The sequence below is a fragment of the Vanessa atalanta genome, chromosome 27, assembly GCF_905147765.1.
Source record: "Vanessa atalanta chromosome 27, ilVanAtal1.2, whole genome shotgun sequence".
Taxonomy (NCBI): Eukaryota; Metazoa; Arthropoda; class Insecta; order Lepidoptera; family Nymphalidae; genus Vanessa; species Vanessa atalanta.
Window position 1 is genome coordinate 1,424,380 of NC_061897.1, and position 14,828 is coordinate 1,439,207.

The 14,828-nt window shown below is 35.4% G+C and overlaps 1 protein-coding gene across 2 annotated transcripts in view; it reads left to right on the plus strand.

The window, feature by feature from the left end:
- LOC125074252 (steroidogenic acute regulatory protein-like) overlaps positions 1-14,828 on the plus strand; it is a 29,241-nt gene that overhangs the window by 2,130 nt on the left and 12,283 nt on the right. For both annotated transcript variants that reach the window (XM_047685534.1, XM_047685533.1), the window contains exons 2-7: positions 375-458; positions 1,529-1,677; positions 3,102-3,260; positions 3,775-3,828; positions 4,294-4,432; positions 4,934-5,097. In XM_047685534.1, the coding sequence (XP_047541490.1) occupies positions 383-458; positions 1,529-1,677; positions 3,102-3,260; positions 3,775-3,828; positions 4,294-4,432; positions 4,934-5,097 (741 nt within the window). In that variant the 5' untranslated portion in view covers positions 375-382. The remainder of the gene's footprint in view (positions 1-374; positions 459-1,528; positions 1,678-3,101; positions 3,261-3,774; positions 3,829-4,293; positions 4,433-4,933; positions 5,098-14,828) is intronic.

Consider the following 14,828-nt stretch of genomic DNA (forward strand, 5'->3'; position numbering starts at 1 on the left):
TCTTCTATAATTTTCTACACATCTACGGCTGAAGCTCTTCAAAATAAGACCATAACCAATCTTTTATGCGCAGCTATCGTCCCATAATCACGGGGACAAAAATCGGCTTACGCTATTAATATATAAGATTCATTAAACAAATTATCACAATGAGCACACAATCTTAATGAATGTAATTAATATAAAAAAGTATTTAAGGAAGAAATAATCGCCCACGAATTCGTTCACATTTAAGTAGTTGATCGACAAATTTTAAGCATAAAAAAGTAACCTATGTCTTTTCTCGGAGTTCAAGGTTGCTTCGTACCAAATTCCATCAAATTTGGTTCAGTCGTTTGGCCGTGATATTAATATAGATTAATTATTTGTTTCAGAAACAAATATGGCTGACTATCACATCAGGGAAGCGGCTGAATCCCTTCTGTGTAGTGTTTCAAGCCCACCATATAGAAATACAAGTAAGTATGAACACTTTAACCATACCATTGGTAAGTAGTATTATTAATTATAAAATTCAAAATAATATTTAAAGAGCGTTTGTGTGCTAAAGGATATTACAACACTAATGACTTTTTAGTTGACTGCACACCTTGGGAATGAAATGATCGCCTCCAGGCTGTTTCAAATTACTAAAATATAATTATTATTGTACATGCAAAATGGAAAAAAAAAAAAAAACAAAAAAAAATATCCCGCTGAGTTTCTTTCGCCGGTTCTTCTCAGGTCCGAGGTGTTGAATTCCGAACCGGTGGTAGATTTTTGACAATCAATAAGCAAGTGATTTTGACTTATTGTTGCGGTTAGAGTCAGTGGTTACTACAAGCAAGGGACATAACATCTTAGGTCCAAGAGGTTTGGGTTCAAACCCTGGCAAGTACCACAGAATCTTAATATCTTTGTAACTCATCCCGTGCTCGGTGAAGAAAAACATCGCGTGGAAAATTACAAAAGTCATGTCTTTAATTTCAATGAAATTATGCCACATTTGAATCTACCAAGCCGCATTGAAGTAGCTTGGTAGAATAAGCTCCAAAACTTCCCTACAAAGGGAGGGGAGGCCTTACAGTGGGAGACTTACAGGCTGCTAATTTGTTTTAGCAATGTCTATGTAGTGGTGACCATTGACCAGCAGGTTATCCTTTTGCAAGTCCGCCTTTGATTTAAAAAATACATGTCTGATTTAATTTGGTCATAACAGCTTAGCTCCCAACGTTGGTCGCGCATTGGCGATGTATGTCAATATTTCTTGGCTCCAATTTTGTGGGTGACCACTTATCACCAATTGTGCCGTTTTTCCTTCCGTCCACTTATAATCATAAACTTTTTAAATGCCACACATTACAGAACTGCACAAATAATCACAATTCGAATTATACATTTAGTATTGTCTGGGAAAAAGAGCTCAGTGAAGCAGAGTCAAAGACCATTTTTCAGCGAATTAAAAAATACATTATACAAACAATCACAGATAAAGAAATAAATTAAATTATCAATAATATTAATGGTATTTGTGTTGCATGTTTTTCAGGTCATTCTCAGTCCGTAAACCTGATGTCTGAGGACCTGGTGGCGGGTTACAGGCCGCCCGGGAAGATGTCTTCTGTACGCAGATTCTTTTGTTTATTCGTAACCTTCGACATACTCTTCACGAGCCTGATGTGGTTGATATGTGTCATGGTGAGTGATTTTGCCAACATCGATATACTTGACAATAACTAGGGCTGTCTTTAGGGGAGGAGAGCCGAGATGGCCCAGTGGTTAGAACGCGTGCATCTTAACCAATGATTTCGGGTTCAAACCCAGGCAAGCACTGAATTTTCATGTGCTTATTTTTGTGTTTAAAATTCATCTCGTGCTCGGCGGTGAAGGAAAACATCATGAGGAAACCTGCATTTGTCTAATTTCAACGAAATTCTGTCACATGTGTATTCCACCAAATCGCATTGGAGCAGCGTGGTGGAATATGCTCCAAACCCTCTCCTCAAAGGGAGAGGAGGCCTTAGCCCAGCAGTGAGAAATTTACAGACTGCTAATAAAGAAATTCTCGGCTTTTCTTTCTCCTATAAAATGCATGTATTATACATATAATCCTTCCTCTTGAATCACTGTGTTCATTGATGCAAACTGCGTTAAAATCCTTTGCGTAGTTTAAAAGATCTAAACGGTTAGATGTCGGAAAGCGACTTCGTTTTATACTATGTAAAGATTATCTGCTTTACAAAGAGATTCTGAGAGAGAAAATGGTCAATTCACAATACTGTAAAATCATACTGTAATGGTGTTTCATGATAGGAATATTAAGATAGACTTAAACCCAAGACCTAGACCAAGATCTGCTTATAAAGTTAGACTACAACAATGAGTTAGTTAACAATACAGTTGATGTATTGGGTTAACTTGAAACTATGAGATAATCCATGTCTATTTCAATGGTAGGAGCAGTAAAGATAAATTATCAACTGTGACCTTGAGAACGCGTCGAAGTATTGACCAACAGTTGGCAAGTACATGCACACTCGTAAAGTTGTATGACGTTCGGAGAGTGTCAAGCGTAGCTGTCACGCACACTAAGATAATAAAGTTGGCTCGTTGGTCGTTTGTTTTACTTCTTTTGTAGTGCGACACTCAATCTAGATTAGGCATGTGTCCGATATATCGAAACGAATCTAATATCGGTTGTCGTCGGCTCCCGATTTGATGTTGACGGGTAACCGTTTTCACCGCATTTGAAAATCTACGAATATCGTTCTGATACGTCAAAGCATCCAAAGTACGATAACATTAAACTCATGAAATATCGCCCTATCTCTCTTTAACTTTACGGTAACCCATATGTGAGAAAGAGAAGAAGATAATGTTAACCCGATTTCGATGCCACATTCGTTTCATCTCTCTCTCACAAACCGTACAATGTAAAGTTAAACGAAGACAGGGCGACATCTGATATTGGATGTCAACACAACCGATGTCACATAAATCGGATATCCATGCCTAATTTAGATACATAAAAACAAAACTGTCAAATGTCATAACGCTGTCAAAATGTAAAATTAAAAAAAAAAACGTGACAAAGAGTTTTTATTCAATATTTTATTTTTCAGATGAAAGGCGAATCGTTAATACAGATATTCAACAGAGAAATAATCCATTACGATATTAAAATATCTCTATTCGACATAGTTATAGTCGCAGTACTGAGGTTTCTATTGTTAATAGTATTTTACGCCATAGTGTATATTAATAATTGGAGTGTTATTGCGGTAAGTGAGGCTGAATATATTAAATACATGTCAGTTATTTTTTATTTTTTTTATATAAATTTTGAAGGCTTACGACCAATTGAGTTCAGCCTTCATATTATATCCATTTAAAAAATTAAATATAAATATAAGCACCAAAATTGTACTATAGGGAAATGAAGTATAAAGAGCTTACTTGCAATTTATTTTCCCAAATGTATACTTATATAGGCTCACGAAGGGCTCCCATTTAAATTCTTAGGCGACCACTTTTAACGGAACAAGTCAATAACGTTAACTCCCCTTATATTAGCTATGCAATTGGCTCAGGCCCTTGCATACTATATGTAACTATATACCTATATGTAAACATCTTAAAAAAATATAATAATTTTAATATTAATAAAAATATTATAATTGTTTTGCACCAAAGGATTAGAACTTCTCAAACACAATTATAAATACAGGCACCTCTTTTCTATAGATCCTAATTTCATTATACATCTATATTTATTGTCATGCTCTTCTGTTTCAGCTCTCAACAAGCGGAACTTGTGCCTTCTTAATAGGAAAAGTGTTTGTGTACGATGTAAGTATTATTTGTTTCCATTTAAAAACGTTCATCGAATAATCAGTAATATTTATTTGTTAATTACTGTTTGGTAGAATATCTGTTGATAGGTAGATACCACATCTACCTAGACACTTACTTGGTGGTAAGGTTTGCACAAAGCCCTACCGAGTAAAAGTCGATATTCCACTAATATAATTCGCTAATAAATTTTTTTTTTTTCGATATTCTGAAAACACGTCCTGTATATAATACATCAAAACTTAGACACATATTTACGAACATCAAACATAATTAATTATTTTTGTAATGAAATAAACTAATAAAAAATAATTTGTATTGTTTTGCTGTCGTTACTTTTAGCCGTCTGACGCACACTAAACATATTATGAGCACGAGCGTCACTCATACTAATGCACGCCGCTATAAAACGTGGAGGCGCGCCTTTGTTACAATTAAAATATAATTATATTTTGTCCAAAGTGGCCGAACGCATCACAGCCAGTGTACCAAGTCTTCCTAATACTGACCTCCTTCACCATCGCGTGGGGTGAGGCATGGTTTTTGGACTTCAGGGTCCTCCCGCAAGAGCTGCAAGCCAAGCAGATCTTGGAGACAATGGGTGAGTTTAATTACTGATTTGAAATATACCACTATAAAATATAAAAAAAAACGCTTTCTAGAGTCGCTGAAAACACCCCGCACCCCAGAGCACCCCTCTTTAGTCCATATCTGTCGTTCTTACACCCGAGTGCCAAGTACAAGAATTAAATTAATAAAAAACAAAATACACTTTATTACAAGGCTTTTAAGTACAATTTACAACAAATGAGCCGCAGTGATGATACTAAAGCGCATTTTTCCACGTGATAAAGGAGATTAAAGTGTCTACACTATATTTGCGGTCTATACTTTATGGAGCGATCATACTGTACTAGACTGTGTTCCGTGGTATGCGAATATGGACTTTAAATATTGGGTAGAAAGTTTAATTTCCTTTAATCATGAAAGTTATATTCCGGAGCTATTCCCTTCGCGTCCCTAGATGCAGTTAATGCTTTCAACACCTTGCCTAAATATGAGGTTAATCACATTTCATCCAACCCCCTACTTTTGTTCACAGTTAGTCAAAGCACAGAGAGGACCCCTCTCTTGGGCCCACAGAGGCCACACCGTGTCCAGTCAACGCACGGCGAGTCGACGGTCAATTGGTTCTCTCCCGTCGAGACGCCGGAATCGAGTCCCCGCCCAAAACGACCTGGTGACGTCATTCTCACACAAGACCAGGTAAGAATTTATTTTCTAATGTAATCTTGTAACAAATATATTAAGGTCACGAGAATACGGACTGGTTACGTATATAATACTCGAACCACCATGTCATTGGTCTCATATCGATGTCATTTGTCGAGAGCTTGATTAATCTGTGATATTCATTATGGGTTTGCGAAATAACGGCATTTTGAACGTTGACGAAGCTGTTGTCGGAACTTTGGAAGTAAAATTAAAGGGGGTATAAGCGGTTAAGTGGAATAGTGTTGTATTATAAACAAAGATATATTAGTCAAGAACTGTTAGTAGTGCACAATACGAACGACGAACGTGCACGAACCAATCAAATCGCGTGGTGTACATAAATCAAAAGGTTTGTTTATCTTCATTCCTTCTTCGGTTGGAATAGACTGTAATGTCAAGTGTCACAGGAATTACGGAAGTGTTATTTTTTTTTTGTGAATGAAAATATTTTATCTTCAATATAATTATAGATCTAGCATATTCAACACCTTTAGTAATGCAGTTGCAAAGCTCTGCTCCAAGTATTTCGTTCTAGATTTTGGCTAAATCACATACATTACTCTGATCCCAATGTAAGTAGCTAAAGCACTTGTGTTATGGAAATCAGAAGTAACGACGGTACCACAAACACCCTGACCCAAGACAACATAGAGAACTAATGAACTTTTTCTATATCGACTCGGCCGAGAATCGAACCCGGGACCTAGGACTAGCGTACCCATGAAAACCGGTGTACACACTACTCGACCACGGAGGTCGTCCCATCTATGCAAATATTATTTTTGATTCAATTGTTTTCAATATTTAATTTATCGAAATGAAAATAATTTGGTATATGAAACGTTAAAATGCTTTTGTCAAGTTAATTAAAGATTTTATTAGCATTAGCAGCCTGTAAATTTTCCCACTGCTGGGCTAAAGGCCTCCTCTCCCTTTGAGGAGAAGGCTTGGAGCATATTCCACCACGCTGCTCCAAAGCGGGTTGGCGGAATACACATGTGGCAGAATTTCGTTGAAATTAGACACATGCAGGTTTCCTCACGATGTTTTCCTTCACCGCTGAGCACGAGATGAATTATAAACACAAATTAAGCACATGAAAATTCAGTGGTGCCTGCCTGGGCTTGAATCCGAAATCATCGGGTATCATCAACAAATACACTTGTTGTTACTGTAAGGTAATATTGGCAATGTGTCATAGTGTCTTGAGTGTATTATTGAGCCGAGGTACGTTACTGATAGGCTGACTGACCGTCATATAAGACCTCTAGGAGAGCTCAATTTGATTGCTTATTATAAGTTTTTATTTTAAGACAAGTAAGACTGATTCCTAAAACAAACCAATAAAAGTTTGCAAATTTTCTATAATAACAATTTTCATCAACCGTGTCTCGAATTCCAAATCCAAAAGCATATATAAAATCTCAAGGATCCGAGTTAATATTTTTCTTTGTCGTAGAAGCAAAAAAAGTTTAGTCATTTATGTATAAAATAAATAAAAGTGGTCCAAGTATACTTCCTTGGGGTACTCCAGGTAATTTAATGTTATATGTGATTGTAAAGTTGTGTCTGTTTTTTTATACTATATAATATTTATAAATAATAAGAATATTTAGCGCAAATCGTATCGGATAATAGTTTTTATATTTATGATGTACTCTGTAGTCGAATAACTCGTTGGATAACTTACTTTGAGCTGAACGGAAAGGTTATTAATCAAAATTCTGCCGTCAATCAGCAATACTTAGTATAGTTGGGTTTCGTTTAATGGGTTAGTGAACCAGTGTGACTAAAGGCACAAGGGACATAACAGCTTGGCTCCAAAAATGGTAGCGCAGTGGCGATAAAGGGAATGGTTAATATTTTCTTCGTTACCAATGTTAATAGGCGGTGGCCACTTTCCACAATATAATACAAATAGACATCCTAGAAAACGAACAAAACTTTTCTATTGTGAGGGCAAAAAAACTTCAAAGAATGTTTGTGAGCTACGGCTTATAATAGCATTAACAATTTATATCATGCTTTGATATTAAAATGGATCAACGAGGCCTCTAGAACGTTTATATATACAAATTGTCAAAGTTACCATGAATTTCGGTCAAAAATTTTTAATAATATAATAATACCGCTGAGTTTCATGCGCTGGTTCTTCTCTGGTCTGAGGTGTTTCTTTCCGATTCGCAAATCTTGGTGGTGGTTTTTTGTAAGTCATTAAGTAAGAGAAATACGTCTATGTTGAATAAAGATATTTGAATTTCAATTTATGTATGTATGTATATCTTTGTCCGTTTATAGCTATGTAACAAAGTTTGGGGGTATGAATTTTAGATAGAGGTTCGAGATTTTCCTCATAATTGAAGGTCAGTTTAAAGTTTTATATTCTCATATGCTATGACTGTTAGGTAGACAACTTTTCACAAATAAAAGAGTTTGTTGATTACGTATTACTCAAATATATATATTTTAAAAACAACTATACGTTATTTAGAAAAGTCTCGAAACTCCAGAATCCAAAAAAGTCCTGAGACTTATGTCAAATGTAAAAATGTTGTTTAAAAATCCATTGCAACGCAGTCCTGGCATAAACTTGTATAGAATAAAGTAGTAGACTTTAAAACCAACTACTGACGTGTATCATTGATATATATTGTATCTTATCAACATGGAAGCTAATTACGATAAATCTGTTTCAGAATCAAAGCCTTTATATCTTATCTTCACAGACAGATTGCATAAATCCTTATATTCAAACATGAATCGTTTTAAATATAATCAATATGTTACAATGTTTCTTGAGAAAATCACAGTCTGATAATGTGTTATTGCAGGGCAGAACCGAGATGGCCCAGTGGTTAGAACACGTACATCTTAACCGATGATTTCGAGTTCAAACCCAGGCACCACTGAATTTTCATGTGTTTAATTTGTGTTTATAATTCATCTCGTGCTCGGCGGTGAAGGAAAACATCGTGAGGAAACCTGCATGTGTCTAATTTCAACGAAATTCTGCCACATGTGTATTCCGCCAACCCGCATTGGAGCAGCGTAGTGGAATATGCTCCAAACCTTCTCCTCAAAGGGATTTAGCCCAGCAGTGGGAAATTTACAGGCTGCTAATGCTAAAAAAAGTGCTGGGCAGAGACTGTTGAGTTGAAGGTTTGTAGCTAATTCTGCCGCTCCAATGTGGATTGGTTTCCTCCCGATGTTTTCCTTCTTCAAGAGAATGATTAGAAACACAAATGAAGCATATGGAAACTCTGTGTTGGGTGGGTTTGAATACCACGATTTTGGGTTTATGTACACGTTCCAATCCTGATGGTTGTATTACACATGACTCAATTTCTCCAGTAGACATTTCTAATAAAACTTGGGTTTATATTGAAATATGTAGAGTAGGCGTTTCGTCACCAAAACAAGTGCAATGTATTCCCTAAATCTCATAATCCAGTTGCAGTCTTTTCGATTCTGTCGGATAACCCACCCGATCTGATCTGTCTGATCGAAGAACGGCTTTACATTCTGCCGAAACACAGTAGTGTAGATATTTTCAATAAACTTCAGACTGTTCAAATATTTCCCAACGAACAACTCATCATATTTTTAATTTATTGGGCGGACTCGTTCGAATACAAGTCCTCGAAATCTTAAACCTATCTATATATACTGACTAGCTGAACCTGCGGCTTTTTACGAAAAAAAAAACTTCCAACCAACAATTTCTGCTTAAACCCCCTAGGAGTGGAGTTTCGTAAAATCCATTCTTAGCGGGTATCTACACCATATGAGGAACCTACCTGCCTCTAAAATGCTTCTTCAAATATTTATATATAGTAAGCATTTTTTTTGTAAACCAATATACCAGAAGACGAAGCGCGTCTCGAGAAGGTTTTAGTATATAAGTAAGCCGCGCTTAGCAATTTTCCCCGCTTTTAATTTGGACCAATGACGTGACAAGCGTTGATTTCATCATCTTGTATTGTATATACTGATTCAAGGCCATCGTTCACTGTAACATAAATACGTAACGTATGAACGAACGATCGACCTTAATTAACGTTAATCTGTTGCCAGTTAATCTATAATCCGAAGCAATTAGACAGAAGTTTTAGCAACGTGTTCGATATGAAGATTTAGTGTTCCTTTTATCCAAAGAACCTTCATTTATTTCATGAACATCAGCCATTCGTACACCACGGTTGTGTATGACTCTCTCACAAGGTAGCTCTCGGTCCACTTGCCGTATTCAGTTGCGTTCCGCTTCTTTATCTTTATCTTCCGTTTGGCATGATGATACTCTGCTCCAGAACTCGTCTGCTCCAATGGCCATTTGTCCTTCAACATACGTGACAGCCCCCTGACAGTTCTGTTTGCCAATTTTGGAATCAATATCGGTAATTCCGGTTCTTCTCCGGATAATCTGAAGAACTCGTCTGCTCCAATGGCCATTGGTCCTTCGACACACTTTACCAGCCATCTGACAGTTCTGTCGCCCTGTTTTGGAATCAATAAGACTGAAAATATCTGTGCCATTGGTTCGCTTCAGTATATCCCGTGGTGGCTCCAATCCTCATTGTTTCCATGACGAAGACAATGGGTCAACGTGTAGCGCCACGATAGGTCCATCTTCGTCTTCAGGGAACTAGTTTCCATCAGGTCTTTAGCCATCACGATTTACAGAGAGCTCAATTAGAGCAAGAACAACGGTGGTCAACGATGGCCCTTTTTACAATATCAGTCATATTGATGACCTCATTAAAATGCCGCAGCTGGTCTCAAAATGACTAACTAAATCTAAATTGATCTAGGAAAATAAAATTATTCCTATGTTATAATATATATTCTGACCTGAACTGATTTTTTGGCTACGGCTGCCATTCTTCGGGTGTGTCCAGCGATTTAGTGTACGACTCTAAATAGCTCGACCTTAACCTGAAAATCCAATGGACCGCTACATCTGATGAGAGAAAATGAAGAAGAGCGGTTAGTCTTGTGACTGAATCACAAGACCAAAGGCTTTACCTGCTTACCTGCTTTCTGAAATCAAAAAATCAAAATCATAATAGACTTTATTCAAGTAGGCTTTTACAAGCACTTTTAAATCGTCATTTAACAAACTATATGAGTATAAATGAAGCTACCACCGGTTCGGAAAGATTTAAAAATACAAAGTCATGTTAGTTAAATACATCCTGCCTGGAAGTCAATAAGTATTAGCTCCACGCTTTTTTATCATCTATATAATCTTGTATTGAACAAAATTCTGTCAATGTATTTTCTACGAATGATTTGAATTTATGAATCGGCAAAGTTAAAATTATCTGCGGATTTCTTTTATAGAAACGGATACCTTGCCTCAAGACGGATTTATTGACTGAGTCTCTGTGCACAGCTCCTCAACTAGTAATGATCAATGTCATGCCACGTCACAGCAAAATACAATTTAATAAACGTTCTTTCTTTTAAAACCTTGTGATTATTGTCTATATCTATCTCGTTCAGCCACCATTGATTTGACATTCGAAAAAAGGAGACGGACATCCTTTAACTACTCTTCCATCCTGACTAATGTATAAATTAGAGTTTGTTTATTACGTTTACACGTCTTAACTCATCAGTCATCATGAAATTGTGCAAACACAGGTGAGCAGAAAAGACATATAGTAAACACCCCCCCCCCCCCCCCCTAACAAACACGCAGCTAAAGTCACAGACGTAAGGTAGTCTTTAATAAAACAAAAATGTTTGTTTTAAATTTCACTCTCGATAAGAGCATTCAATTTATCGATGAGTAAATTTTATCAGTGACCTTTGTATCAGACTGTTGTGAGTCAAAGGTCACATTACTTTGTTCAACGCTGTGATAAATTAATATATGATTAGACAATGAAAACGCCGACCATAATAAAAACGAATGATTATTATTAATAAGTTATGTAAATAAATAAATAAATAGTTTTTGATCCGCCTGTGTAGGTGAGAGATTTATGCACGACGGTTTTCGGTACAATAGGCTATATGACAATGCGAAAAATAAAGTGTCAATTATTGTAATCAGTATATATTATGAGTTTAAAAATGGTTATTTATTAACGAAAGTTGAAAATAATAATTGATTTATTCAAAAATCCATAAATAAAAATGCATTTTTTTAAACGTTTGTCACGTGACACAAAACGCTCCTGATTGGTCGGGCTTATGATGACGTCACTTGCTTATTAACCTCGTTTGCCTACTGTATGTGGATTATATGTGCCACAGATTATAATACAGGCAAGTGACGTCACCGACCCCATTGCAGCGCCATATTGTCAAAGTAGCGTTTCCGCGCGCTATTTATATATATAATTTTTATTTTGATATTTTTCAACAAATATGTACTAGATTTAAAAAACTACGTTTACTGGGTTCCTTAACCCCTACTAAATAATATAAAATTCATTTTAAAAACCAATCAAATAGCCTATTTCGGCCCAACTAATCGCGTACGTCAGTCAGTAATCCGATAGTACGGCGATCCGACACGACCACGTTCAGATGCAAAACGAAAGTGTTATATCCTTATGCCTGTAGTTACAATGAGTCACCCTTCAAACAACAAACACAACTATACTATTATTTAGTATTGCTGCTTCGCGGTAGAATCTATGGTACCTATTAATACTTGCACTAAGCCCCAACAACACCTTAGATCCCTTGAGTCAGCCAGCGCATTGTCGTTATAAGAATTAGTTTATATTTATAACAATATCAGTACTTATGGGCGAAGGAAGCCACGTCTTCGATCTTAAAATTAAATAAAAAATCAAAATCAAAATATTCTTTATTCAATTCGTACTGGCACTTTTAAATCGCCAATTTAAAAAAAAAACAGTCTTAAAATAAAAAATAAAAAGTAGAAATACTAGTATATTTATAGATAATAAATATTCCAAGATTAGCATTGTAATCGGATTATTAACGAGAATTCTTTGATTTATCATTTAATAAAATTTAAATTCGATAAAAAAATACATTAAAAAATTATCGAATTAAGTGTGCAATCGCTTAAAAATAAAAATAAAAATCAATTAAACGTTGAACTATTGTTTTTATTCATCTCAGTTTTATGACAATAACTTTTTATTTTTAATCTGTTTAAATTTCGACAAGGTCAACTGTGGTGAGTTTTGTACACCATGAAACAAATAAATGATATAGCTGATAATATAATATAAATCATGTGAAAAATCTTGTCTTTGTATTTTATCTAAATCAATATCGGAAACAAATGATTCAATTCCAAAATTTCTCTCATCGACAGAAAGGTACATTATTCCTAAGTGAAGGATTTAAAATGGTAGGACATTAGAGGATTAACTTAGTTCTGTCAGAATGCGCCCTTAGTCTATGTATACGTATACATATATAATAATTAAAACACCCAAATATTCAAATTTCAAGTTATGGTAGGAAAATATTTCGTCTTATAAACATAAAAATATGATATTTTTTCTAGATTTGAAGTTGAAATTTAATTACTTTTTTTTCATAATTACAAAACCTAAATTCACGTAATTCCACGGGCCATCACGATCCTTGGGTTCGTCTGGATCTGTAACCTCATAAGCTCATTAAATATTCTATTAGTAAACAAACATTAAATTTAAAATAACATTATTACAATAATTGCTTAAAATAGTAATAAAGCATTTAAACTCCTTTTATTGTTAAATATATGTGTAAAAGGTTATACCATTAAATTGTCACGAAGTGTAAATGTGGTGCGTCGATAAGAATTATTAATTTGTCTTTGGTTAGTAGACTAGTAGTTGATTTCTGATTTCTGATTCAGTCGCTCGCCACCCGTGCGTCGTGTGAGTTGTTTGTGTTAGTGCATTTAAAACACGTGCTCAATAGTGCTTTTACTATCAATGATACAAATTTAAAAATAGAATACGTTCCAATTAAAACGTGATAAATAATAATCGTTGCAAATTGTTCTAAATTTAAATATTAAACGTTACAATTTTAAATGAATGAACAATTTTATAAATACATTTAATTTGAATGAATGTTGAAATTATTCGAATTTTAAATTAAGTTTTTTTACACGCGGATGTATTATAGGTATGTTACCGGATAATTTTATGGAGGAACCGTTAGTGTTTCATAAATGTAGGTGACTTATATTTCAGTGTATTGTATTTAGTTTATTTTAACATATATTTATACAAAACATATGATTATTATTATATTAAGTGTCATTAAATATTGAAGATTGGGAACTGTTGCATAATGTTGTAATTTGTAAATATAACGGATCACTTTGTGTTAAATTTACTTGGTGCTAGAACTTTCTGCAAGCTCCTTTGAGTAGGTACCACGCACTGATCATATATTCTACCGCCAAACAGCAATGTTAAGTATTGTTGTGTTCCGACTAGAACCGTGAGTGAACTCTTGTAAATTCGGACACAAGGGACATAACATCCTGGTTTCCAAGGTTGGTGTCGCATTGATAATACGAAAAACTATTGATATTTCTTACAGTACTTGAGAGTTAATTTCTATAATCAGTGGTGACCGCTCGCCATCAGGTGGGCAATTTGCAAGTCCGCTGCCAATATGACTTAAAAGACACCGAACTGCAAGTCCGCTGCCTATAGGAATCTAACCAATCTAACTTAAAAATAATATCGTCCGTCGCGCTTTAGGGGTTAGGAATAAAAAAGTAGCCTATGTCCTTCCTTCGTTTGAATGGTTTCACCGTGAAAGAGGGAAGTTTGAAAGTGGCACCGGTAACCGAGAAGCTATCTGGAAACCGGCTTTCATGGTATGGGCATGTTATGCGGAGGAATGAGGACCATATTCTGAGAAAGGTTTTGAGAATGGATGTGGATGGATATAGAGGTAGGGGAAAGCCAAAGAAACGATGGATGGATTGTGTGAAAGACGATATGGTTAGAAATAATATTACTTGTGAGATGACGTCCGACAGAGAAGTATGGAAGAAGACCCCAAGTAAAATTGGGATAAGGGCAGGAGGATGATGGTTTTACCGTGAAAGAGCAACAACAGAGAGATGGAGTTAATTTCGTATTTATAAGTATAGTGTAGTTTAAAGGCTCCGTTCACAGTTTTAAGGCGGTTTCAGGTCTGCTAGATCGTATAATTAGATCAGATGTAAACATTGCGAGAATTAATACGAAATATTTTGACAAGTTGCCATGATTTCTTGCTCGCTTGTCAGTCCGTCTGTTGCACTTTCACGGCCAAAGCACCAAACTGAAATTGATATAATTTCGTATGAAGCAAACTTTAACCCCGAGGTAGGACGTTGTTGCTACTTTTTATGCCCAATCCCTAACGCGAACGAAGCTGAACTAATTCATTATAAACAAACGGTCCAAACAATTACCCGGTAACATGCATTACATAAATAATTGTGAATTAAACCGTTATTTTTAAACGTGGATATTTATTTTTAAACGAATTATTTCGCTTACGTGATATTTTATAAGTTTTTCGACTATAACTTGTAGTCTATTAATTTTTAATATATATTAACGGTTGATAACATTAAAACTATTGAAAGTCTATTGTCATTTTGAAATAACGGTTGCTATTCGTCCGGGTTTCCTCGGATTCGTCCAAATTTAGACGCTCTCGCGTCCGTTCGGGGTTTCGTTCGTAATTCGGGTTTAAAAATTGAAGTTTTTTTTTTTAAACAGTATTTAATA